The sequence below is a fragment of a genome, unplaced genomic scaffold, assembly GCF_019419815.1.
Source record: "Pyrus x bretschneideri cultivar Hongxiangsu unplaced genomic scaffold, Pyrus_bretschneideri_v1 Contig8, whole genome shotgun sequence".
In the NCBI taxonomy this organism is placed as follows: domain Eukaryota; kingdom Viridiplantae; phylum Streptophyta; class Magnoliopsida; order Rosales; family Rosaceae; genus Pyrus; species Pyrus x bretschneideri.
In genome coordinates this window covers 7,690,960-7,717,957 of record NW_025999820.1, presented here as the reverse complement: position 1 = coordinate 7,717,957, position 26,998 = coordinate 7,690,960, and the positions used below count along the sequence as shown (strand labels likewise).

The 26,998-nt window shown below is 36.9% G+C and overlaps 6 protein-coding genes across 6 annotated transcripts; 1 reads left to right on the top strand and 5 right to left on the bottom strand.

The window, feature by feature from the left end:
* The first annotated feature begins 6,144 nt into the window (after positions 1–6,144).
* Positions 6,145–10,094, top strand: LOC103937815. Its single transcript, XM_009347781.3, has 7 exons — positions 6,145–6,748; positions 7,817–7,959; positions 8,239–8,510; positions 8,588–8,742; positions 8,956–9,218; positions 9,441–9,503; positions 9,611–10,094. Exons 1-7 carry the CDS (start codon positions 6,499–6,501, stop codon positions 9,866–9,868), a joined length of 1,404 nt encoding a protein of 467 aa, XP_009346056.1. The 5' UTR covers positions 6,145–6,498; the 3' UTR covers positions 9,869–10,094.
* Positions 10,095–10,804: 710 nt separating this feature from the next.
* LOC103937814 lies at positions 10,805–12,488 on the bottom strand. Its single transcript, XM_018645113.2, has 2 exons — positions 11,268–12,488; positions 10,805–11,198 (listed from the first exon to the last, which is right to left on the bottom strand). Exons 1-2 carry the CDS (start codon positions 11,433–11,435, stop codon positions 10,995–10,997), a joined length of 372 nt encoding a protein of 123 aa, XP_018500629.1. The 5' UTR covers positions 11,436–12,488; the 3' UTR covers positions 10,805–10,994.
* Positions 12,489–12,806: 318 nt separating this feature from the next.
* LOC103937813 (protein FAR1-RELATED SEQUENCE 5) lies at positions 12,807–15,645 on the bottom strand. The gene is made up of 2 exons (XM_009347779.3): positions 15,439–15,645; positions 12,807–15,150 (listed from the first exon to the last, which is right to left on the bottom strand). Exon 2 carries the CDS (start codon positions 15,133–15,135, stop codon positions 13,096–13,098), a length of 2,040 nt encoding a protein of 679 aa, XP_009346054.1. The 5' UTR covers positions 15,136–15,150; positions 15,439–15,645; the 3' UTR covers positions 12,807–13,095.
* Positions 15,646–16,584: 939 nt separating this feature from the next.
* On the bottom strand, positions 16,585–18,421 carry LOC103937811 (dehydrin DHN2). The gene is made up of 2 exons (XM_009347776.3): positions 18,008–18,421; positions 16,585–17,083 (listed from the first exon to the last, which is right to left on the bottom strand). The coding sequence occupies exons 1-2, from the start codon at positions 18,329–18,331 to the stop codon at positions 16,757–16,759; spliced, it is 651 nt and encodes a 216-aa protein (XP_009346051.1). The 5' UTR covers positions 18,332–18,421; the 3' UTR covers positions 16,585–16,756.
* Positions 18,422–19,983: 1,562 nt separating this feature from the next.
* Positions 19,984–21,636, bottom strand: LOC103937812 (dehydrin DHN3). Its single transcript, XM_009347778.2, has 2 exons — positions 21,338–21,636; positions 19,984–20,537 (listed from the first exon to the last, which is right to left on the bottom strand). The coding sequence occupies exons 1-2, from the start codon at positions 21,569–21,571 to the stop codon at positions 20,208–20,210; spliced, it is 564 nt and encodes a 187-aa protein (XP_009346053.1). The 5' UTR covers positions 21,572–21,636; the 3' UTR covers positions 19,984–20,207.
* A 3,263-nt stretch (positions 21,637–24,899) lies between these two features.
* Positions 24,900–26,254, bottom strand: LOC103937807 (cold-shock protein CS120). The gene is made up of 2 exons (XM_009347771.3): positions 25,925–26,254; positions 24,900–25,443 (listed from the first exon to the last, which is right to left on the bottom strand). The coding sequence occupies exons 1-2, from the start codon at positions 26,150–26,152 to the stop codon at positions 25,087–25,089; spliced, it is 585 nt and encodes a 194-aa protein (XP_009346046.1). The 5' UTR covers positions 26,153–26,254; the 3' UTR covers positions 24,900–25,086.
* Positions 26,255–26,998: the final 744 nt, after the last annotated feature.

Below are 26,998 nucleotides of genomic sequence, written 5' to 3'. Positions count from 1 at the left end.
GTCATGCTAGATTAGGACATGTTAGTTTTCGTTCCATGCAAAGAATGGTTAAAATTAGAATTATTACCTAAATTCGAAATTCATTTTAATCATAAGTGTGAAACATGTACTGAATCGAAATTTGCATTTATTATTTATTAGCATATATAATTTTATCACAGATTGTTGACATATATCCAACAATTATTGCCTTATAAAACCAATACATTTACCTAAGTAATGGTGCCCAACATGTTTCAATCCCCCCCGGGCTATGGTTGAGCCTCTTATTGTGTAGTCCGCTTTTCCTTTTACGAAAGCAAAGAGTACTCATCATAAGAATATTGTTCATTAAATAATGGATTCATTTAGAAGTACTTTTAAAATGACTGAAAACGCGTTTAATGAAAATGCTTTTGGTTTCGAAAAGCACTTGAAGTGTTTCATTCACTTGCATTTTTAGTAAGAATTGGTCCCAAAATCATTTTAACCAAAAACAGCTATTTAAAAACACTTCCAAACTAGTCTGATATTATATTTCGGCCACATAAGTAGTATAAATTCATTAGCCTCTCATATGCATAAGTCATAAGGCAACCAATCATTTCCTAAGTCCAAGGCATACAACATAAATCTTAATGCTAGTGATGTATGCTTACAGTTTCTAAACAAGCAGATAGAATTTGTCATGCCCGGCAATGCGTCTATCCCACGCTGCATTTGATCAAGCGTAAATATTAAACATATAACTGAAGACATACCAATTGAGCCTATGATGACAAACTGGAAATTTAAAAACCATCCAAGATATTTGAGCCAAAGAAATAAGGCCTACCTTCTGTTCAACTCGAGTCTTGTATATAAACCCTCCACAACAAAACAGTGTCGACGATGCAGTGAATCTGATCCGAGACAGATCGCTCAAACATCAACTTCAGCTAAAAATAAGGCTATACTGGATTGATATACAAGGATGCGTATGATAGACCATCCCACCGTCTCTCGTAAAACGGAAAATCTTGTTGGCTTTTGGTCGCCCTTTTAATCTGTTTGTTGCCATTCAATGCCTATACAACATATGATGTAGGTGCTCACATCACATGTTTTAGTTATCGAATGTTAGCATGGCGAAAAATACTTTTAGTATTTTTTAGTAGGAACTGGCTTACATGCAGGATAACACTCCAAATGTAGTCCATCCCGTTGTAGTCTCTCCACTTTTCTCCTGCCTATGTTCTGCGATTGAGTAAACCAAGCTCTTTCAGTTGATATTATTACAAACCACTACTGGTATCAATTTTCGAAACATATACCCACTCAATCAGCCAATTACATTTCACCAGCAAGTTCGACTTCAAGAAGTATCGCTTTAATACGATTTAGCACATTGCATCTCCAGAACTAGTTCTCTTAAGATTGGTTATGTTTTGTTGGAACTTGTGTTTTATGTGGCACTTGGAGTCCCACATCGCCCAAACCTTTAGTGAACATCACCTTTATAAGTGAGTGAACTCACTTATAGTTTGAAATGAAATGGGCCAAAGTCATGGACCTTGGGCCTTAGACTTGGAGGATTTGGGTGTATATATTAAATGTCAAAGATGGGCCTTGGGAATTGGTATGGCTACAATTCTCTAAAGGTCTCCTGAAATCAGGATATGTTCAGGACCAAAATGAACACAACCATATGAATTGACGTGTGTTAAGATGTGATATGTGTGATTCTTATTGTTTCGATTTTACTACTAAGAATGATCAGTTCAAGACAGTAAATTCACTGCTTCATTAGGTAAAACCGATAAGTACTCACTAGAGAAGGTTCAAGTCCAAAAGTCACCTATCCCAATGCGTATCATATCTAAGTTCTCTGGAAAGACATTACTAATTTAGCTAGTATCTTATTTTCAATTCAAAGGTGGGGTATTACTAGAGAAGGTTCAAGTCCAAAAGTCACCTATCCCAATGCGTATCATATCTAAGTTCTCTGGAAAGACATTACTAATTTAGCTAGTATCTTATTTTCAATTCAAATGTGGGGTATTGCTAGAGAAGGTTCAAGTCCAAAAGTCACCTATCCCAATGCGTATCATATCTAAGTTCTCTGGAAAGACATTACTAATTTAGCTAGTATCTTATTTTCAATAGCTAGTATCTTATTTTCAATTCAAAGGTGGGGTATTACTAGAGAAGGTTCAAGTCCAAAAGTCACCTATCCCAATGCGTATCATATCTAAGTTCTCTGGAAAGACATTACTAATTTAGCTAGTATCTTATTTTCAATTCAAATGTGGGATATTGCTAGAGAAGGTTCAAGTCCAAAAGTCACCTATCCCAATGCGTATCATATCTAAGTTCTCTGGAAAGACATTACTAATTTAGCTAGTATCTTATTTTCAATTTAAATGTGGGGTATTGCTAAAGTTTGAATAGAAAATGTGGGGTATTGTTGGAACTTGCGTTTTATGTGGGACTTAGAGTCCCACATCGCCCAAACCTTTAGTGAACATCACCTTTATAAGTGAGTGAACTCACTGATAGTTTGAAATGAATTGGGCCAAAGCCATGAACCTTGGGCCTTAGACTTGGAGGGTTTGGGTGTATATATTAAATGTCAAAGATGGGCCTTGGGAATTGGTATGATTAAGATGAATAAAACAAGATATTCTTTATTAGCATTACCTATATGAGATTAATGTGGGGTCGCATCTTTGAGAATTGGTATGGCTACAATTCTCTAAAGGTCTCATGAGATCAGGATATGTTCAGGACCAAAATGAACACAACCATATGAATTGACGTGTGTTAAGATGTGATATGTGTGATACTTATTGTTTCGATTTTACTACTAAGAATGATCAGTTCAAGATAGTAAATTCACTGCTTCATTAGGTAAAACCGATAAGTACTCACTAAAAAAGGTTCAAGTCCAAAAGACACCTATCTCGATGCGTATTATATCTAAGTTCTCTGGAAAAACATTACTAATTTAGCTAGTATCTAATTTTCAATTCAAATGTGGGGTATTTCTAAAGTTTGAATAGAAAATGTGGGGTATTGTTGGAACTTGTGTTTTATGTGGGACTTGGAGTCCCACATCGCCCAAACCTTTAGTGAACATCACCTTTATAAATGAGTGAACTCACTTATAGTTTGAAATGAATTGAGCTAAAGCCATGGACCTTGGGCCTTAGACTTGGAGGGTTTGTGTGTATATATTAAATGTCAAAGATGGGTCTTGGGCTCGGATAGATGAAAAACACAAGTTACGTTTTTGATTTTTTGGATTCAGTTTTTTCCGAAAGGATAAAACTGATTGAACAGTTATGTTCAATTACATTCGGTTTTTTTTTTTTTAAACTGATAAGCATGAACGGTTGTATTTGTTCAAATTATGCCATTATATATATGGCAATAAAATCAGAAACTGAATCATCAATTTCTTTTTCCTTCTTCATATTTCACAGAGAAACGCTCAATCAATTCGCCAAGAATCCAAGTTCGTGTGCAAGAACTTGGATTAGATAGTTGTATCCTGCAAGATAGATGTCCATTTGAACTACTGCACTGGTGTTGGGGCGTATTTCTGTCTTAAGAGATTGCTACTGCAAGACTCTATCTTCCTAACCAAATTAGTGTTTTGTGGTTTATTAATTCAGTTTTATTAATTTTTTATATTGTAAGATATATACATTGTATCCTTGTGAAATTTCTATTCGCAATAAACTGTGCAATTGTTGTATAATAAATAATTGACATTTGATTGGTATTAACATGTTTCTCCACAGTTTGAAACACGAGAGTTTTAAAAAAGCAATATGAGCTTACCGCACATTTTGGCAAGCAAAACTGGATGGGATCATAACCCTCCACTGGGATAGTGATATTTAACTTCATCCCTTTCACCTGAAAATTTTAAATAGGAATTATGAAGACGTTGTTGTAAGGGATATCAACACCCACTGCAGTAAAGATACCCTTACATCTCCATGCAACAGTTAACATTGTTGGTGAGGGTGACAAAGCTGGAGGGGGGGCTCCCAGTTGCTCCCGACCCTCATAACTTAACATCCAGACCATTTTCTGGTAAGACCTGCAAATATTTAATCAAACTAAGGACAGATAATTCGACCATTTTATTTACTTGTAAATGGTTTTGCATACGCATCAAAGTGTACGGAAGTCGAGCACCTTAATATAATAATATTAGGTCTTTGCACCAAAGTGGAAAAGGAAGCAATATTGCAGCCACATAAGGAGGAGGGTTGTCTGCCCTCCTATTTCCATATTTTCCTTATGCTTTCTTGTTATGTGTGGTCACGGTTAAGCTATTTCAACATTTTATATTAATTTTTTATAGAAATAATAAAACAAAATGTAATAAAAATATAAAATATTAACGTACCTTAATCGTGATCGTACAAACAGAAAGACATGAAAAGAGTATGGAAATGAAAGGACAGACAATCCACCGCCACAGAAAGGGTTACATGTCTCTGTTCGGTCCCAAAGCTGCAAAATGCACTTTATAGGTCAGATTGATGGAGACTACTTTTTCTTTTCTGGGTTAGGGGAAGGAGATGTTAAACGACTCATCCCGTACCTAAACTCGCAGTGAGACTTTTCACAGCCTAATTGAGTCGTGTCATCGTAAACCTGCAAGTTCACAAAACATACATATTAGTCCCCAAGCTAACATTCAACATCCAGCATGTGTTGGATTATTAGGTGATACATATTCTGTTCCGGTAATTTCACACATTTTCGGTACTCAACTTCCATGACATTCAATATAAGGAGGGGGTTTTGATATCTTAGCTGTTCATCTTCAGCAAAATAAGATCAAATATTCAAAGTTGGCGCAATAGTACTGATTGCCTCAACAAATATTTAACATTACTCTTTACTATAATGAATTGATGATGAGTTGAACTGCGAAGGAATTAAACTTCGAATTTTCGTTCAAGCTATTTTATATAATAGTAAATGAGCAAGCTTAAAACTTTTGAAAATAACGCGAGGATATAATGGGTAAAAGATGAATTGGTGATAAGTTGTTATTCAAAATTAAGAGCTAAATTCATGATATTGTATGAGACTCACTTGTGTTTTTATTTCACATATAATTGTTACATTACATACAAAAGTAATTCTGTCACTATCAGTGACACTCAACTTCTTAATCACCATTTAAAGATTATGTGTGCAAAATAATCAATCCAATTAAAGGTCACTTCGTCTTCATAAATGACGGTTTATGGCAACGAAATTTATTGTAACTTGTCATTGATTTGTTTAATACATATTTGATAACCAAACCATGTCTCTAATGTGATTAATTTATTTGTTTGCATGATTATTTTAAAATGTATATAATAAAATTATGTTAAATTAAAAAAAAATTATTGTTAGAAATCCAACGGCCTAAAAATATAGCAGTTGGAAATCCAACGGCCCAGAACATCCCACGTCACCCCTCTCAGACTAGTGTGAGGATGTCTGCCAAGCGGGCCTCACTACCTGCTTTTGGTTGGCCCAACGCTTGAACTCGTGCGTGAGCCGCACGCGCCTGATGCAAAAAATATAAAGAACGTGGCTAACGTCAGATCACCTCACCCCAATTGCTAGGTCCCCGGGGGGCACAAATCTCTCCGAATCTGAGCCTAGGGATCAATAGATCCAGACTATTAAAATTTGATCCAACGGTTACAATTATTATAATTTTTAGGAAGATCCATTTTTATAGCTGTTGAATCAAATTTCAATAGTCTGAATCTAATGATCCCTAGGTTCATATCCGTTGATGATATGTGTCCCCGGAGGACGGGCGGGCCCGCTGAATAGCCCCACTGATTTGGGTAGGCTGTAGCTGTTTTTGTTGGAGCGGGAGGATTGAATCACTCAAGTGCAAGGGCGATTGAAAGAGGTGGGGTTGCTCCAACTACTCCGCATACCAAAAAGGGTAGAGAAATTTTCCAAAAGTAAAAGAAGAAAATAGAGAAAAGTGAGAATTGATGACGACAACAAACAAGTGTTAAAAATTGGAAGAAAAGGGAAAAAGGAAAAAAAAACAACCCAAAAAGAAAAAGCCACAAGAAACCATATTCCAAAATGCAAATTCCATTCCATATTATATTTTCCCAAATACCTAAAACCACAAAAAAAAAAAAAAAAAAAAAAAAAAAAAAGCATTGGAAATTCCAAAAAACAAAAACAAAAAGGCCTCCACACACAGAGAGAAGCAGCACCTCTCAACCTCGAGCTCCGCGCTCCGATTCTCTGTAAAGAAACACAATCGAACAGAAGAATTACGATTAAAGCTTCAAACTTTCCCATTAATTTCACAATTTTGAGCGCCAAAATCCATCGGAACTTCGACAAAAACCTTGAAACTATCATTATTTACAAGCGTCTTCAGTTGCAGAGAGCCAAATGTACGAACCCCACCGGCCGCAGTCGAAAACCCAAACCCTAGAACTATGCCGCCGGGACTCGCAGTGACGGAACTTTCAAACCCTAGAAATGGCCAAGCATTCCGTCGGGTGGGTCGCGGCGCAGAAGCGGTGGCTTCTGGCTTTACTCGTCATGGTCTCCCTCTCTACCTTGATCGCCTTCTTCATCAGAGCCGCGTTTGACACCTGCGATCGCGGCGGCCTCGACGTCGTCGATAAGAGGGTTCCGCTGGGGGCGCCCATTGGGACCAGTCCTAGCCCCCTCAGCTTCATGAAGTCCAAGCTCGTGCTCTTGGTCTCCCACGAGCTTTCTCTTTCTGGTAATGTCTCTGTCTCCATTATATTGTTATTATTTTTTATGAATTTAATGCATTTTTTATATTAATCATGTGTAAAGTTATTGATTACAGCTTCAGCAGCTTAGCGATTAGCTTAATTGGTTGTGTCAAGTTTTTAATGACTTATTAGATTATACAAACATAGAAAGTTAGCAGCTTTAGATGAAAAACACCACTTGTATCAGTGGAATCTGTGAGCATTAACTGGTTTTCGAACTATTGGATGGTTTTCGATAACCCATTTAACAAAAAGTCCTTTCCTGTGCCTCATTACTTTTAAATTTCCTGTTTTATTCCAGTATTTATGGAGAGGTAGCTTGTTCCTTAGTGTGTTAATGCTGTTTGATACATTTTCATCCCAGTTGAGTTTAATTTGTTTGTGAATTTGGAAACATGGCGTGGTGCAGTTGCATGCCTTTCCATTTTGTTCGAGTTTAATCAATGATTTCATTTGGGATTTATGTGATGTCAAGATTATAGAATGGAAGAACTGAGTACGTTACTTTCTCTGCGATTGTTGATTCTTATAAGATGGCATCTGTATTGTTCTACTGTTCATGTATTTTTGTAACTTAATTAATTCAATAACCCGACAAGCAGGGTTGTATAAATTATTTGTCAATTCTGTGTACTGATGTGTCATTTGAAAATATTACTACTCAACTTGAAAATATTTGTCGTCTTTTGAACATTAACCTATTTATTGGGATAATCTTGTTCTTGAGCTGTCATGCATTTTGTAATCCAATGTATTCTTTGAAGAATGCTCTTTTTTTTCAGTTGAGAAACTTCTGTCCTTGGTTCGAGAACTTATTGAGTCAATATTCTTGCAGGCGTCAACAGACTAACTTTTACTAATGTTGATGCGTTCTTTTTGTGATATTTACTTGCACTCGTCGGCATATTGAAATAAATGGAGTAGTACCACAACTGATGAAAGCAATCTTTCTCCTTAACCAGATATCTGGTTGAAGAGTATATTTTATCCAACCAATTTCTTTATATCTTACAAACTCTACTGAGGGGATAATATATTGAACATTCTTCCAGGTGGACCTTTGTTGTTGATGGAGCTAGCATTTTTATTGAGAGGTGTTGGCACTGAAGTATATTGGGTTACAACCATGAAATCGTCAGATACAGATGCAGCAACATACAGTTTGGAGCATAAGATGTTGGACCGAGGAGTGCAGGTACAAATTTCACTTTTTAACTTTTTAAGAGATTATTTTGGACGTCTTCTTTTGCAGTCTAGTTGTTGTCTTTGTTCTACGTAGTTATTTTTATTATCTCAATATTTCATGATTTGGAAGCATTCTGTTGTCCAACCGTACTATATTGGCCACTTGCTAAGGAAACTATGCTAAGTAAATCTAGCTTCCTATCTGTTTTGATCTATACTATGGCCTTAATAGGTTACATTTCACTGTAACTTCCTCCATGTTTCTAATACTGCTTCTATACATCTCTAGGTCCTCTCTGAAAATGGCCAAGAAACTATAAATACAGCTCTCAAAGCTGATTTGGTTGTATTGAACACTGCAGTTTCTGGGAAATGGTTGGATGTTGTTCTTAGGGAAAATGTTCCCCGTGTTCTCCCAAAAGTGTTGTGGTGGATTCATGAAATGCGTGGCCATTACTTCAAATTGGATTATGTTAAGCACCTCCCACTTGTTGCAGGTTCTATGATAGATTCACATGTAACAGCAGAGTATTGGGAGAATAGGACTCGAGAACGTTTGGGGTAGGCTTCAAATATTCTTCCTTTTTCTTTTTTATATCAATATTTGGTTTACTGTTGCATTCATTTTCTCTCTGCAGTTTCAAAATGCCCGAGACCTTTGTTGTTCACCTTGGAAACAGCAAGGAACTTATGGAAGTTGCTGAGGACAATGTAGCAAAGCGGGTTTTGCGTGAGCATGTCCGGGAGTCTCTTGGAGTTCGAAGTGAAGAACTAGTATTTGCCATCATTAACAGTATGTATTTTGGTCTATTTTGATGGTTTGATTGAATTTAGTTATAATGCTTGACCATGAATTTACCAGTTTGTTTGTTTTTTATCTTTATCTTGTTTCTAATATGCTTGTGAAATTTGTGTTAATTTCCATGGGGATATGACAAATAAAAAGTAATGTTCTGGTTAGTTTATGCATACATTGTGAGCACTAAATTACACTTCATGTCTATAGGTGTTTCGCGAGGAAAAGGCCAGGATTTGTTTTTGCGTTCCTTCTTTGAAAGCTTGCGACTGATCCAAGAGAAGAAGCTGCAACTGCCAAAAATGCATGCCGTAATTGTGGGGAGTGACATGACTGCTCACACCAAGTTCGAGCATGAATTACGTAACTTTGTAGCGATGAAGAAAATTCAAGATCATGTTCATTTTGTAGACAAAACTCTGACTGTAGCTCCGTATCTGGCTGCAGTTGATGTCCTTGTTCAAAATTCGCAGGTATTAGAAGCATTTTTCTTTTATTATTGTGTTAATTCTATCTTGTTTTGATGCATATAGAATTCCCAACTAGCCAACGAATAAAGAATAAGATACATACAAATAGGTGTTCAGATTATTCTTTTTCAAGTTTGACCCTAATGTGGTTGGAATTACATAAATTTTATTAAAATATCCATTTTCATCTTGTATTTTTTTTTTTTTTTTTTTAATTCCGTACAGGCACGGGGAGAATGCTTTGGTAGGATAACTATTGAAGCCATGGCATTTCAGCTGCCGGTATTGGTAATGAACCTTCCTCCTTTTCATTTCGCGTAATATCTAATACTGATGCTGCCTATCTTATTGACCTATTTCATTGTCTTTTTTTTTTCAAATAAAATATTTATCAGGGAACAGCGGCAGGTGGCACCACAGAGATTGTAGTGAACGGAACGACAGGTTTGCTGCATCCTGTTGGGAAAGCAGGGATCGCTCCTCTCGCGAATAATATGGTAAAACTCGCCACTCACGTTGAGAGGAGGCTTACGATGGGGAAGAGAGGCTACGAAAGGGTCAAAGAAAGGTTCCTAGAACACCATATGGCAAATAGAATAGCTGCAGTTCTGAAGGAAGTGTTGCGCAAATCAAACAGCCACTCAGATTCTTAACACATGCTCTCTTCTCCTCATCATGTCGAGATTTCAGCGCTTAAGTAGGTCGATTTTCCTTTTATGGCGACATAATCGTCCCTCGGGTTTTTCACTTTTCTATTTTCCAATAGGGCTGTACATTATGTGCATATCAAGGCATGTTCGAGATTGTAGCTTGTTAAAAGGTTGACATTAATGACGATCGATTTTGTTATAGCATGGGATTGGAAAATTTGGCATCTGATTGACATGCTTGCAACTCTCTTGTTACTGCATTATGTGCATTTATGCTTGTTAACTCTTATCATCTTTTATACGGGCGGGTAGGATGCTTAACTTGCCGACACTCGTTTCATGAAACGGGGTATTTCATATATAAGCTCACATATCTGTCGCATGTATAGCAAAAATGAAACGGGCATGGGCAAGATTTTTGCGGTTTTGCCAACTTTTTATTTGTAAGTTTTTGAAAAGAACATCCTGAACAAAGCGTTGGGTTCGAGCTCGCTGAGCCATATTGGTTAGAGTGGATCTATTTCCTTGTGCAACGGAGTTCGAACCTTTATGTTTAGAAAATTGTTTGGATTAAAAGTAAAAGAGTAAATTGTAGCAATGGTTTCCTCAACTTTAACTCAATTGGAGCAACAGTCATTCAACTAAAAATCTATTAACATTGGTCCCTCAACTCATCAAAACATGCAATTATAGCTCCCTCAACTGAAAATCCATTACCAATGGTCCCTCAACTTAATTCAATTGGAGAAATGGTCCCTCAACTTTAATCTAATTGGAGAAATTGTCCCTCAACTTTAACCCAATTGTCGCAATGGTCATTCTACCATAACTCATTTTAACAAAATTTTGACGAAGTTGACGAAAATGACCATAGCTACACATTTTGATGAGTTGGGGGACCAATGGTACTGAATTTTTAGTTGAGGACTATTGCTCGAATTTGATTAAAGTTGATGGACCATTGCTACAATTTACTCAAAGTAAAATTACAGAATCACTGACATGTTAAAAAGAAAAAAATAATTACGACTAAGAACTTAGCTTAAGCTTTACATTACAGCAAAAAGTTCAAATTTTTCATTACAACTCAGAACAAAGCTACTGAGCTAGTAAGAAGATCCGCAAGACTTCAAGGAGACTTGGGTTGTGGAGAATCACTTCCTGGCTTCGGCTTCTGCTTGAAGTTGTTGTGCTTTGTAAACCAAGTGGTGTACAGAAACTGCTTCTGAGCCCCTACATGGTTGCATATCAATCTGAGCTTCTGCCTCTCCCTCATCCACCTCAGCACTATCTTCATGTGCCTCTTGCTCGTCAAACCTCTCAACCCGACTTCCTGAAAGAAAAAACCACTCAGACATTTCATCAAACACTTGGTGCGCGAAAACGAAATCACTGAGATTACCTTGACGTGATCCCAGGTTTCGGAAATGGTGAGAGGGCCGTGCTCCTTGACAATGTCGAAGATGGCCCTGGTGATGGTCTGTGTCTGCTCAGGTGGGGTATTGAGCTGTATGGGTTTCATCGGAGGTTTTGGTTTCCGAGCGATGCACCTGATCGCTGTCCCAAACATGTTTCCGATTTCCCTTTTGCTAAAGAGAGTGGGCTAACAAATATAACCCGTCACAATTTTTTGACAAAAAGAGAACCAACTAGAATAAAATAGAAATATAATAAACCCTGTGTAACCACTTAGTACTACGATCTAGTAATATTCCTCTTACTTATCTGGTCCAGTAATATTCCTCCCACTTATCTTAGCTTCGATTCTCGTCAATGTGAATTTGAACAATATTATTTCTAGCCTATTGTGAGGCTAAATCTCATCTCTTATTTTTAGTGTAAATAATACCGTTTGTTAGAATAAAAAAAATAAAATATTTAGCATCATTCTATAAAAGAAGAAAAGTATCCCTCTAGTCCTATTTTCGACCATATTCATAAGCGGTTTATTTGTGAAAATTTTCTACGGTGCAAAACATATATTAGTTCAAAGTCATTTAAAATACGAGACGGATGGTAAACAATTTGCAGTTGGTTAAAAGCGTCACGTAACATATTACTCATTTAATTCAACACGTTGTCAGCTCTACCAGAATTTTTTTCCAGAGTAGGAATACGATGGTGTTGGTTTTCGACTCCCATCGACCATAGAGCTAAGGATTGCTGCGCGCACACCTGGTATATGTCGACCTGATCGAAGAATTTGTCTTCGTGATTACGATCTGGGTTGAGGTGACTGATCTTCCACATGCCATTATCCACAGTGAATCGAATCATATAGCCTTACAGCCTGTTCTCGTGTCTAGTCTTCTTGTCACGTCCTAATTTCTTGTCATGTCCCGATTTCAACATATGCTCAGAATCAACACGTGACAGCAAAAAATAGCAGTACAGTAACACTTAAACTTAAGTGGGAGTGTCAAATCACCACCTTTGTTTTCTTCCCAACCTTCCAGTTCCAGTTTAAATAGCATGTTCACGTTTAATTTTACCAAAAAAAAAAAAAAAAATGCAATGTGGGAATCATCCTACAACACCATTCTTTGATTTTTTTCAAACTTGTATGGCACGGATCCAGTGTGGCATCTCTTGCCAATAGTACAAAGACGTGTTAGTTATCTTTGCATTTCAAAAAAAAAAAAAAAAAAAAATGTTAGTTTCTCTCCACGTACCTTGTATCGTTGGCACAGAATGCCACCGTAGCAGTGTATGCTGTGCTATGCATACTGCAAGTGAGTCAAGATAACTCTTCTACACCGTGCTTAAAAGTCGAGAAACCCAGACTGTCCAGACTCCAGAAGCACACAAAGGGTTTATATTCATTTCTAGCCAAAACTCTCTAAGTTTTCATTAACCTAGAAATAAAATGCCAAGACAGCAAGTTTGTTCTAAACAGCAATAACACAGCTGCACATAAATTAAATTATAACAGGCGCACAAGTGAAAAATGCTACTTCAGATCAGTAAAATCCATTAATATTAATGTACTATAGCACTTAACGGCGATACAAAGTATATAAAGATTAACCGAGATAAATTATAGATTTCAAACTCCAGTATTGACAACAAATCTAATAACCGGATACATCTAACATCAATGAACCGACACTAGAAAAAGAAAACGATGTACAATGTTGGCTTCTACAAAAGAAGAAAAATAAGAATCTAACCTTTCATTCTGAACATCTTATGCAATGAAGTGCAATTTTTCAATCGAGGAGACTTGTCCTTTAGCTGTCACAACCGGGGGATTCCACGCTCCCATTATCAAGAGACATATCGCGAACAGATTGGTCATCTACTTTGCTCAAATTTCCTAGCATGTAGGTAGTATCCTCGTCACTTTCCAGCAACTTTATGGTCTCCGCTAACTTTTGTTTGACAATCCTTTTTCCCGAATCACACAACGAGCCTATACTGAAAACATTCGTTCCTTCATGCATCAACTCACTTAGGCGCAACGATTGAGAAGAGTTGGCCTTTCCATCTGACGACTTACTGAACTTATTACTCGCCACAATCCCTTTTTTGGCCTCTCTAGTCCATCTCTTCACTATGTATTGTGTCGGTATGCTTGTGAAGTTTTTAGAATCCAACACTTTGAGGGCATGACGACACAACAAGCCCATCGATTCAAATAACTTACAAGAACAAGAAACTGTGGATGTAGTAGAGTTGTACTGAATCATGAAGACTCTTTGATGACCCTCTTCGACTGCTTCATAAATATATTGGTTGCCGTCATTACCAACTTCCACCATCCTCACCCCAAAAATGCTCATAAGCTCATTTTCAAAGAATGAGTACATTTTGACAGTGTACTCAGTAGCTGCATGCTTAAATATACTACTATTTACTCTAAGACGAGGCTTCGCATTTTTACAACGAAAATCCTCTTCCAACTCTGTGAACCGCATCTTTTTTGTTTTTTGCTCATAGTGCTGTACAAAACTAACAAGATCCACTATTTTTCTGGAAACTTGATGGAAAATGGTGTTTGTATTCTCACCCCTCTGGCTTGATCCAATATTTGCTGAGAAAGCATCTGAGCTAAATGCTGGACACCATTTCTCTCGAAGTGAATACAACATCTTTAGCCATGAGTTGCTTTCAAGGTTGAACATTTTAATCATGTCATCCCAGGCATGTTGAAGTTCTTGTTCAGTAAAACAATCGTAAAAGCATTTGTTGAAGTGCTTTTTGAATTCAGGATCAGCATAAAGACTACCAAGATGTTGTGTAGCATTCTTGGAGATTTGCCAATTGCTTAACAGATGGCGCGTCTCTGGAAACACAATCTCAATTGCCTTTGCCTTTTCCATTGCTTTATTCTCATCCGTGAAAATGGTTACTGGCTGTTTATTTCCCATTGACTCCAAAAATGTTTCGAACAACCACGTAAATGAGGCAGTGCTCTCGTCCAATAAAAAAGCACAACCAAATGAGATATTCTTCCAATGGTGATTAACTCCCAAAAATGGAGCACAAATTAGATTGTTGTTGGTTCGAAAAGTAGTGTCAAAGCATACAACGTCAGCAAAGCAATCATAATCCAACTTTGATCTACTGTCTCTCCAAAAATAATTTGTGATGCGATTAAACTGATCCACCTGTACACTGTAGAAAAAACTCGGATCCTCCATCTGTTTATGTTTAAAATAGTTTATCAAGCTTTGTCCATCCCCTGCAATCAATTCATCCTTCCCCCTTTGCAAACAATTATGCGAATCTTTATTACTAACCCCGACATTCTCAGCACTTCCAAATTCTTTTCCCGAACATGATTGCAACTTTGCTGGTCGTATACTCCCATCAAACTTAGAGCTGCCAAGTATAGTTGCGCGAACACTTGGTATATTTCTCCCCGACCTCAGAAACTGTCGCTCTTCAGGCCTAGCGAACTCGTGATTATGAATTGGATTAATGTACGAGAGCTTCCATACACCATTTTCCACATTGAACCGAATCACAGCCTTGCAACCTGTCCTCGTGTCCAATCTTCGAACTTTTCTCGCTTCACACAAGTCTTCATCTACTTGAAACCCTTCTTTCGAGCACGTGTATTCTCTCTGCCGGACATTGTTCTGCGAATCTCTCCGAAGATGACCTTTCCGAATGCTAAAACCTTTGTTGAAGGCATAGGTGTTGCATAGCTGGTAAGCCTCAGCTTCATCACTAACCTCCATTCCTACTCTCAGTTCATCAATTTCTCCGAAAACTTCGTCATTGTCGCTTTTTTCTAATGATTCCTTTTGAGAATCACTATCCATTTAGCTCAAATCAGCCTAATCATAAACGAATAATTAATTTATGTAAATAAAATTAAAATTTAACTCCTAATAAAATAAAGGTAAAAAATTTAAGATGAATCCCAAAATTTTCAACAAAATCGAAATAGCCCATTTCGCTAAAAAAAATGTTAATTCATATTTTCAATCGCAAAATTAAATTGAGATAATTGTCTGATTCTTCCCCAAAATTTTCTCAGCCATTAAAATTTCAAAATTTTCAGAAATGAAAAAAAAGAAGGCAACAATCATATCATCAAAGAACCAGAGAGGAGAGACGATTACCTGGTTTTTCCGATAAACCAGAGAGAAGAAGGAGAGTCGATACGTCGTCGTTTAGAGGAACGGGAGGAGGAGTTTGGGCTGAGAGGAGTGCTGTTGTGCTGTGCTGGCACTGTGTGAATAGAAAAGAGTCTAGAGATTTGGGAGGAACAAAACGCAGCGTTCTCATCCCGTCTCTTTATCAAATTACAAATACAAAATTTCACTTTTGGTCTCTCTATTGTACGCCGAGTTTATTTTAGTCCTCCTAATTTTTATAGTGTGAATGTTGACCTTGTAATATACCAAAAGCTGCAACTAGTCTGAGATTGTAGTGCTTTTATAAAAAAATGGCTTATTAAAATGTTTAAGCATTAAATATATTTGGTAAAATAAAAAAAGTGTTTTTTTATTTAAATTAAGTTTACACAACACTCAGATACTATTATTTTTTGTAATTTGTTAAAAATATTTTTATATAAAAAAAACACTTAACAAATTTCGTTTATAGCTGTTTATTCACAGTACAGCAGAAATATTTTTTTTTTTCAAAAAACACAACAATACCAAACTAACCCACTTCATAACCATCGTTTGAAAAAAATTCAAGAAAACCCCTTAAAATCCCATGACTAATAGTGTATATTAGAAGAATTTCAAGTCATTCGGTCTTATGCTGGGTTGAAACAAACGAAGGGGTAACTCAAGAGTTCTGTGCAGGTGAAACAACCCATCGAGAGTACACCGAGATTAAGACGACGTTGGATGACATTCTGGACAGATTACAAGCTCATGGCTACCAGCCAAACCTGGATTCGGCCGCTTATGCTGTAGGAGACGAAGAAAAGACGCGTATATTAATGTCTCAAAGTGAAAAGCTAGCTTTAGCATATGCATTGCTCAGTAGAGATTCTGGTTCCACCATTAAGATCATGAAGAACATTAGGATTTCGGACACTGTCATTCGTTCATGTGCGGCGCGTCCTAGGTTACAGGGAGGGAGATTGTCGTGAGAGGTAGCATGAGATTCCACCACTTCCGCAACGGGACATGCTCTTGCGGGAACTTTTGGTGATTGAACCTGCAGATAATGATTGTTGGAAGAAGATTACAGTGCAATGTTTGATATGGCGGAAGGCCGGTTTTGTGTCATCTATGGAAGGCAAATGCTTCAGCCAATGCAGTTGATATATTAACATAATAGACAACAAAGTTTCACACATCACAAAGACAGACATTGCGTAGTGCTCTCGGTGCGTTAGCCACACAAACAACTCAGCTCACACCTAGAGGCACCAGTAGCTTATTATACGACCGATATAATACTAACAAACCACTGTATTTATATCTTGTGGTGTCCACTGCGAAGCTTCTCTATGATCTTGTCCATGATCCCCTTCTTTTCATGGTGCTCCTCCGTGTAAGCGGTGCCGCCGCCGGAGGGTGTGGTGGTCGACGTAGTAATATGTGAGTAGTGGGGGTCATCCTTGTGGCCAGTACTCGGCAGCTTGTCCTCGATCTTGTCCATCATCCCTTTTTCCTGGTGGTGCCCTCCTGGGTCGGTGGTGCCGTATGCTGTGTCAGTTGTGGTTGAACCTGGGAGCTTCTCATTTATCTTCTGTTTCAGCCCCTTCTTCTTCCTCCTCCCACCTAGCCCATCATCCTCTGACTACAGCACAATAATTAAATACCCAACATGTAACCACCAAGAGAAAAATCCAAGTTGACAATTTCAAGGGAAATTTTACATTCCTTATGTCTCTTGAAATTGGAATACCAAGTCCATAAAAAATCCACGGGAAGAATTGAATGCCTTATTGAACAATACTTTCAGAACGTATCTTCACCGTAAAATTTTTACAATCATAACAGTTTAATTTTTATTTAAAATTATGTGTACAAAAATCATTTGAATAGGATAATTTAAGATTATGTGTACAAAAATCATTTGAATAGAATATCGTTTTTAGTCATCCAAATGTATCACATAAATCAACAATGTAGAAAAATCATTTGAATAGAATATCGTTTAGTCATTCAAATATATATCATACATCAATAATGTAGATACCAAGTAACATTATAAAGATCAACCGTCCATTTATTCCATAAATTTAGATGACTAAATAATGTTCAATTCAAATGAGCTTTTGTAGGAATTGATAATCTTTAAATTAAGATTTAAAAATTGAATGACCTCGATCATGAAACTTCTATGATGAAGACGTGATTGGGGAAATGAGCTCATTTCCCAAGAGAGGAATGCAAATATTATTCTTTCTGGTGACTATGGTCAATTCTAATAAAATGTGACACGTTGATTTGCATTTACAGAGTACAGTACATGAAATTAATTTGATCAGTGCGATGATACAAATAATTGTACATATTGACCCAAAATTAATACCATTGGTATCCTGGCTAATTGTATAAGGATTTACACACATTCATTTTCGTGAAAATTATGTAGTTAATTAAGTCTAATCTTTTTGCTGGCAAGGTCTAATCTTTTTAGACAAAATAATGGTACAAATTATAAAATCCTACGAAAAATTAAGATCAAATATTTATATGGGAAAAAGAGATTACTTACAGAGCTAGAGCTTGAGCTGGCGGAGCGATGAAGCATGCCAGTGACACCATGGTGCTCTTTCCTGCCGTAATCGTGACCAAGTGTGCCGTGACCACCTGCTGTGGTGGCAGCATAGCCAGTGGTCACAACGGCCGTGTGATGAGCACCGTATTCTCCGGTGGTGGCTGGAGTGATGCCAGTAGTAGCACCGTGATGGCCAAGTGGGTTTCCATACTTTTCCACTCGGGGAACCAGCGGGTTGCTGTTCTCGTCAGTTCCCTGAGTTGGGTTGCCGCAGGCGACGTTGGGTGGTGCCCCGTATTGATGATTTTGTAAATGCGCCATTTTCTAAAAACACAATGAAACCTTTTCTTCTTGTTGGAAAATTTTGAATATGCTTCGATGAGGATTTGATGTTGATGAAGTGTGACAATTTGGGTCGGTTTATATAAGCAAAGTAACAAAACATGCACGTCACAGTAGGGTTCTTGCTGTTTGCCAAACTTTAATAATTTGTAAAACCATCCCCACTCTCTCTGTATACATGTCGTATACGGTATACCTCACATTGCCACAAAAGCAACTCCCGACAGCAAAAATAGTGTTAGACATGTCGTATAGCTCACATTACCAATACCTTAAAAGCAACTCCCGACATAAAAAAAATAATAGAAATTGGATTGTTCATGCAACTAGCTTCTATCGCTAAGACATGTACTCGATGTTGGATAAATATCAATAATCAATGATAATTTTATATATGTTAATAAATAATAAATACGAATAAATAATTTATCAGAGTATGAACATAACGAAATAATATTAGACAGACAAATTGAAGATCAAGGTTTGCGTACAACAATGTCCTTAAAACAGAAATTTTGTCCCTACTCAGTGCTTGTAGTTTTACAGACGTCTGCTTCACTAGTATTTAACGATCTAAGTCAGAATTCCAACACCTGAAAACTTGACTTCTGGCAAATTTCTTTGTGGTTCTCTCAGTAAGAATGTTTGGGATTGTAGAAGAATTTTATTTTTTTATGTTCTAAATGTCATGCAGATGGATGTATATATAATAGGTTTATGCATGTTTGCAACAGGTATGAGAAAGAAATGAGTTTGTTGGGAGACATCTTCTCAAAGGGGTGCTTTATTTTTAATTATAAAGCCCAATTTTATTCTCTAAGGTTCATTACTCCATTCACTCTCTATAAGGGACAAAGTCTTATACAGTGAGAATCTTTTTGTAGTGACCAATGTGGAATAATAAAATTTCTACTCAAAATTTCCAACACTTGGAAGCAAGCTATACAACCACCTTGAATGAATGAACAAACGAACGAAAAGAAATGGACTTGAAAGCTATTAACCAATGACACTTAGCAAGCAAATATGAGTGGTTAATTACAAAATTAGTTCAGAATTGAGTTGGTTAAAAGGGTAATATTGTAATTGAATGAGGTAGTTAGAGAGTGCTCTTGTAATTGTAGGAAGTCATTGGTTACTAATATAACCATTAGACTCTTCCATGTTATAAATAAAAATAAAAAAATAAAAAAAATAAAAAAAAAACAACCTCAATCTGTATGAACTATTGAAAATCAGAGAAATTGAAGCTCGATTCCTTCTTACTTCTTCTTCTTCGTTTGCTTGTTTACTTTGTTCTTGTGAGAACCTTAGAGCTCTTAATAAAAGCAAGCTACAGCTACTACCTCAAATCAATCAATGAAACCGCTCCCAGTAGGCGGGCGGCGCGCTCATCTTGTGCGACAAGACCATAGAGCGAGTGGCTCTTCTCTGTGTGAACTTATCTCTTGTGTGAAAAGCCCGTAGAGCGAGTGACTATTCTAGATGAGCAGCTAAGTGAGAAGAGGAATTCGAACTTGATATTGATATCAGCGGAGGCGTTTGCAAGCGAGCAAACTAAATAACATGTTCATGTTCTTATTGATACTCATTTGTAGGATCTTATTAAACCAATATTGCAACAATAGTCAAACCGGAATTACCGTTACTCGAACGAGCACTAAATATATTAATATAAACGACAGACAAAGTTATATATCACAAAGACAAACGATATTGCGTAGTGTACGGTGCATTAGCCGCACCAGAGCTAAGCTCGCACCAGGCTCCGCTAGCTTATTATACGATTCAACAACACTAAACCACTGTATACATACTGTAGGGCTTTTATTAATACAGGAATGATATATAATCTCTAGTGGTTTCCGCCGGGAAGCTTCTCTTTGATCTTGTCCATGATCCCCTTCTTTTCGTGGTGCTCCTCCGTGTAGGTGGCACCGCCGTAGGGAGTTGTGGTCGTAGTAGCATGTGTTGTGGTTGAGTAGTGGGGGTCATCCTTGTGGCCAGTACCCGGCAGCTTGTCCTTCATCTTGTCCATCACCCCCTTTTCCTGCTGGTGCCCTCCTGGGTAGGTGGTGCCAGCGGTGCCGTAAGTTGTATCAGTCGTGGTTGATCCCGGGAGCTTCTCCTTTATCTTCTGTTTCAACCCCTTCTTCCTCCTCCCACCTAGCCCATCATCCTCCGACTACACCAAAATAAATACACGCCGACATATGAATTTCTTTTTCAGGGGGAATTGCAAGTTAATTAACAATATTAATATTATAATAGTGTCCCAAGAGTATAGGAAACAATTCTTCTACAATTATACGTAGCACCGAGTATAAAAGAAATTGATGATCAAATCCTGCCAATAAGAGTTGGATCTTGCATAAAAATTGTATCTACGCGGTATGTGCCATTGTATACAAGTTAAAAATTTCCGAGGGAATAACTTCTGTTTTAAATGAAATCTATCTTGTTGTATTAATTAAAAATTAGTAAACATGCTACAGTACACACATTCTCATGAATATATCCGTAAATGTTGCACATCAATCCGCATTTGCAAGGTGTACGTAGTCTATTTGTAGAGAAAATTTTTTAGTGTATCGGAACACGCCTAATAAACCTGATCTAATAATGCTACCATTAAAATTTTTGCTTATTGGCCAGGTGACATGATACAAATAACAATACATATAGAGAAATTTTTTATTGTATCAGAACACACCTAATACACCAGGTCTAATACTATCGATTAAAATTTTTACTAGTTTCTAATAATACAATTATATTGGGGTACCGGACCTTGCTACAGGCGCATTGAAAATTTTCTACGTGCTTATATTAGGATTGAATACAAATTCATGTGTGTGTGCCTAATTAAGCCTAACCTTTTTGGCTAAATTGGTCTATAGACAAAATCATGGTACACGCTATTAAGTGAATCCTACGTAAATTAACATCACATTTTCATATGAGAAAAAATAAGAAATCACTTACAGAGCTAGAGCTTGAGCTGCCAGAGCGGTGGAGCACACCAGTGACACCATGGTGCTCTTTCCTGCCGTAATCGTGACCAGTGGTCGCAGCGGCTGTGTCATGAGCACCGTATCCTCCGGTGGTGGCACCTGTAGTAGCACCGCCAAGTGGGTTCCCGTACTCGTCGGTTCTCTGGATCGGGTTGCCGTAGGCGTCGGTTGGCTGTGCCCCGTGTTGATTATGCAGATGCGACATTTTTCAAAAACACAATTTGAGTCTGGAAGTTTGGATAATTTTGTTTGGGATTTGATGGGTTTGGAGTGAAAATATGGCGGGATTATATAGGGAATTAACAAAACGCGCATGTCACGGTAGGGTTTCTTACTTCTTACACGTACGTGAATAGTGACTTTCGATCATGATGACACGTTGGCTACTGGGACACCTGGCGACGTGAGAGAGGAACAAGTGTATCTTGCTGTCGGCATAGAATAATCAGATAGATAAGATTGGATGAGGGAGTCGGTCCTTATCACGGAGTTAAAAAGCTCGTGACACTCCACCGCGTCTGCGACTTTACGTGGTTGATAGATAACGACCTCTTGTATATGTTCAAGATTGGAACTTGGAAAGCATGGCATGGTTTACGTTTTTTACACATGCATGGCCGTGTAATTATCTTGATTTTTCTTTTCTATAGACGTGGGGAATTTGGATACGGATGGAGGGTGACTACGTACACTTGCTTTTTAATTATCTTGATTTAGATTTTTTTATTAATTTAGAATTTTTTTATGAGAACTTTCGTGAAAAAAAACTTGGATTAAATTTATTTTAATAAAAACCTATACTATAACTTTATTTAATAAAAAAAATTTAAACTTTATTTAAAAAACATAATTTTAATATTAAAAAAAAAAAAAAAAAAACTTATGTGTGTACCTGTGCGCCCTTTACACAAACTGTGTACGAAATTTACTACATTATTTATGAAATTTAATTGTACTACACTGTTTATGAAATTTACTACACTGTTTAAGAAACCTACTACACTGTTTATGAAACTTAACGATATTACACTGTTTATGAAACTTAATAGTAGATGCTCGTCCCAGATTTTCAAGTTCTTTCACCAGAATACAATAAACATCCACGCCGTTAAAGTCATCCATGCCTAAAAGAGAGGAAAAAAAAAAAAACATGATAAAGATCAACATCAACACCCACACCTAACCGACTCCCTCCTAACCATACAGCCCCAAATGTGGTTTTGAATTGAACGAAACCCACTTCAATTTGAAATTTTAATTTAGAGGAATAAAATATGTTTAGATTATATCAAAGGATTATGCAACTGAAGGATTGGTTGGGTGCTCTTTGCACGCACCTTTAGTTAGCTTTTTTTGGTTTTTTGTTTTTCTTCCTTTTGTCCTTATCATTAGATAAAGTTATAGCATGATTTTTTGTTAAAACTCAAAGTTTTGAAGCTTTTTTCATTAGTTTTTTTTTATTGATTTCTTTATATCATTAATTAATCACGACAACTTATAGATTTTGTTTAGAAGTACTTTTATAATGACTAAAATCGCTTCTAATGGCATGGATTGTAGATTTTAAAAACATTTACAACAGGTGAGGTCCCATTACAAGAATAGCCCAAAAGAAAATATGAGTTTGAGCCCATAATTAAAGAGCAAAATAAACAGAAAACCCTACTTTCCTTGTAACCGCCACCGATGTATCGCCACAGAACGTCCGTCCAACAGATGCCAAAAATCTAGCCAAACAATTCCACAGAAATGATGGACAGACGACTCCAACAACCTTCACAAAGCACCACAGATGACAGATTTGTAGCGAAACACATGAAGCTAGTGAGAGAACTCATAAGCAACAAAGTCGTCGAAGACAAATCCATGGGAGGTGGTGGTGTAAACACCGGAGCCAGAGCAAAACATACTTTTCCGATCCATGAGAGGTGGTGGTAAGATCACCTGCACCGAAGCTCTATGCATATCCCGAAAAAATCGCGACAAAACGCGATTAAGAAAAGTAGCTACAAATCCGAAATCAAATGGGTTTGAGGAAAGTCTGGGAGGTGGAGGATGGGACAGATGGTGAAAAGAAATTGGAACTGATGGCATAGGATTTGGAAAATTAAAGCACAGATTGGTGACGAACCGGTGATTATGCGGTGAGTTTGAGTCTATCTTGCTGCAAGGCATGTGACAGTAAATGCTCATGAAATGTCATCACAAGCACAAATGCCGTCATAATTTTCATATTAATATTTTATAGTTAATTTGCTGTGTTTGGTGCAATCTTGTCTTGAATCCTCTTCCTCTGCGTTGTATCCCCCTTTCATGTTGTCTCCCTCTTTTAGGTCTTTTTTTTTTTTCCTTCTTTCCATGAGTGCAGTTATAACTTCCCCTTTTAGTGTAAGGTTGAAGAACATTACTGGCCTCGTGAAGATTGCGCTGAACACACTAACCAATCTGCTAGTCAATTTTAACAAATTTCTCTTTTAGAAATGTTCATCTTTGTTTTCTTTCTTTATTTTTCTGTGTAAACTTAATTTATTTTATTTTTACACAATCGGACTTCAAGATGTAATTAAACTTGTACATAAAATTTTTGGACCTAACATATATCATCTCGTAGTTTCCAAAAAAAAACAAAAAAACATATCATCTCGTTAAATAGTTTCCCGTTGGCAAAGGAAGGATCATCTTTATGTCTATAGCATTTTTGGACTACACGTCAATGTGTTGTAAAAGTCATATTGATGATGTCCTAATCTTTTGACCAGGGCTACTTTGTGTTTATCTCCAGCGGTGAGGGGATAAAAGAGAAAATAAAAAGAATGAAAATGTCCTACCAGGGCAACTTTGTGTTTATCTCCAGCGGTGGGGGGATAAAAGAGAAAATAAACACTTTCATTCTTTTTATGTTTTTTTTTTCTTCCTTCAAATTATAGATTTTGTTAAATTATACATTAGATTAGCTAAGATTTCGTCCTCTTACAAAAACTCAACACAGTTACACTATTATCGTAAAATGCCACTTGCTTCATTTTTTTATGTTAGATAAAATAAAAATGGATAATTGTTAAGCAAAATAAAAATTAGCTGATGCATATGGCAGATTGTTCTGTTAGTTATGTTCGTTTTAGTGTAATTAAAATAGAAATCTCGTGTTAAAATTTAAATCTCTTATATGTATTTCTCTTGTATTAAATTTTTTAAAATTTTTTAGGTTTTGCTTTTTTTTTTTTGTCCATTATATTTTTACACTAGGAAAAAAAAAAAATCGGCTAAACCATTTAATGGGTAACCTAATTTGGTATCAAATTCATCATCTACTTAATTTGAAACCTCACTTATAAGTGAGAGAGGTACCAATAGATCACGTACGTGTTATAATTAGTGAATATCTTTTATCTTTTAACTACTAATTCAACATATCAAAATTTTCTTTTTACTTGATTGCTATATCGTTTTTATTGACAATAAGTAAAACCTGCTGAATCATTGAATTTACTTGGTAGCAGTTATACTTAAAAGCATAATACTAATCTCAAAAATAGCACAAACAAATATACTATTAATACAAAGGGAACGGCAGACAAAATTACACATAACAGAAACAAAAACAACAGTGCGCAACGATGGATCACCCACGCACGGATCACGCAACCGAGGTCAGACCAGACACTCTTTTATTATACACTGACTGGCATTTACATATAGTTATGTGAAACGGGATATGATCTACTCGGCGTGGCCACCAGGAAGCTTGTCTTTGATCTTGTCCATTATGCCCTTCTTTTCCTGGGGCTCTCCTGTGCGCCCTGTCCCACCATAAGGTGCAGCAGTAGTTGACGTGTCATGAGAATACTGGTCATCCCTATTCCCACCTGGCAGCTTCTTCTTGATCTTGTCCATCGTACCCTTCTCCTGGCGTTGCCCTCCTTCACCTGTGTAAGTCGTCCCACCACCGTAAGGGGTAGTGGTCTGCGTTCCACCGGAGTACTGGTCATCCTTGTTACCACCACCTGGTAGCTTCTCCTTAATCTTCTCTTTCAGTCCCTTCTTCCTTCTCCCACCTATGCCATCATCTTCAGACGACTACAACAATAGAATGTTAGTTAGACCTGGTTACAAAAAATATATGTAAATATAATGCACATATGATACTTGACTACATAGAAATTGTTCCATCTAGTAAGATAAAATGTTGATGCAATATTTGAATTTGAAGCATTGATTGTGTTGATATTCGAAAAACCAAAATGCGCAGATGCATAAGTTACGTGAACAAAATACGCTAATTTCCGAATAGCATTGTTCGAGATAAGACATTTATACTGTCAAATATTGTGTTATTAATTTAGATCACTGATTAAGTTCACCATCATTAGTACGCACAGTTTTTCTTGCAAAAGTGCTAAATTGGACGAGAGAAATTTGTTGCTTGTATGGTTTTCCTAGTAACATACGTCTAGGGAAAAATTTGTTCATAGTGCCCACATATTTGCAGCATAGCTCATGCATTAAATGAATTAACTTAGAACTACATATATATGGAGGTGAAAAGAGATGAACTTACAGAGCTGGAGCTTCCTGAGCGCTGAAGCACGGCGGGGCCGCCATGATGCCCAACAATCCCTTCATCACCAGTCTTGGTATCAGCAGTCCCGTAGCCGGTATCAGTCCGACCTTGTTGAACCGCGTTCCCGAACTCGTCGGTCCTACCGGCTCCGGCGCTACCATTGTAAGTCGGGTTCCCGTAGTACTCCTCGGTAGTTTTTTCGGGTGTTGAACCATAATTCGCCATATTTCAAAAGATAAACAAACAAATGAAACTGTAATAACAATGCCTTGCGACTAATACAACTTAATTGACAATACTTGTGATTTGTTCGGTATGATGCGTTTGATTTGGGTCTGGATTCGTTGGTTTATATAGACAACTGACCTGCACCAGCAAGGCATGCAGATATGGTTGCGAGCGTAAATGCGTTTTAACAACTTGGAGACGTGGCACTGCCAGGAAAATGATGACAAGTGAAAAATTAACGTCGGCAAGATATTTTGTTGCTTTTTGGGTCGGGCATATGGATAAAGAATGATATACATACCTGTTCCACTAGTGACCATGGATTTGGTGACACGTGCCATCCGTACCTGTTCCACTAGCTAGCTCTACGTGGATACTATCTTTTGGTTCTAGCCTTCTAGGTCATATTGTTAAGTAATTTCAAATATTTGCACTTTAAAATTTTTATTCTACACTTTTTACAAGTGTATTTTTCTTTCTTTCTAATATATAAAGTTTAAAATGTAAAATAAGATTTTTGGAGTGTTAATAACAATTTCCTTTCAAATTTGATTTATAATTTCTCAAGAAGCCTATAGTCATAAGACTCATAACCTAAAATCATTACCAAATGATTTACTGGTGAGAAACGAATTTCAGATTTAAATTCTACATAATATGTTTTAAGTTCAATTCTTACCACTAATAAATCGTACGATGATAATCAGAGAAAGCTAAATTGCTTCTATAAGTTTTTTTTCATTCTCCAAAAGATAAACTACTGTAGTGAAATTACCAACGTGTTCATTTTTAAAAGAAAAAAAATGTAAACTCATAACTTTGCTATGAAACTTAGAGCTTTTT

Coding starts and splice junctions, on each gene's coding strand:
- LOC103937815 (XM_009347781.3), top strand. CDS start 6,499: ATGGCCAAGCATTCCGTCGGGTGGGTCGCGGCGCAGAAGCGGTGGCTT. Junction 8,743..8,955: donor AGTATTTGCCATCATTAACA/GTATGTATTTTG, acceptor TCATGTCTATAG/GTGTTTCGCGAGGAAAAGGC. Junction 9,504..9,610: donor CATTTCAGCTGCCGGTATTG/GTAATGAACCTT, acceptor AATATTTATCAG/GGAACAGCGGCAGGTGGCAC.
- LOC103937814 (XM_018645113.2), bottom strand. CDS start 11,435: ATGTTTGGGACAGCGATCAGGTGCATCGCTCGGAAACCAAAACCTCCG. Junction 11,199..11,267: donor AAACCTGGGATCACGTCAAG/GTAATCTCAGTG, acceptor TTTTTCTTTCAG/GAAGTCGGGTTGAGAGGTTT.
- LOC103937812 (XM_009347778.2), bottom strand. CDS start 21,571: ATGTCGCATCTGCATAATCAACACGGGGCACAGCCAACCGACGCCTAC. Junction 20,538..21,337: donor GCAGCTCAAGCTCTAGCTCT/GTAAGTGATTTC, acceptor ATTTTGGTGTAG/TCGGAGGATGATGGGCTAGG.
- LOC103937813 (XM_009347779.3), bottom strand. CDS start 15,135: ATGGATAGTGATTCTCAAAAGGAATCATTAGAAAAAAGCGACAATGAC.
- LOC103937807 (XM_009347771.3), bottom strand. CDS start 26,152: ATGGCGAATTATGGTTCAACACCCGAAAAAACTACCGAGGAGTACTAC. Junction 25,444..25,924: donor GCTCAGGAAGCTCCAGCTCT/GTAAGTTCATCT, acceptor CTATTGTTGTAG/TCGTCTGAAGATGATGGCAT.
- LOC103937811 (XM_009347776.3), bottom strand. CDS start 18,331: ATGGCGCATTTACAAAATCATCAATACGGGGCACCACCCAACGTCGCC. Junction 17,084..18,007: donor CCAGCTCAAGCTCTAGCTCT/GTAAGTAATCTC, acceptor ATTGTGCTGTAG/TCAGAGGATGATGGGCTAGG.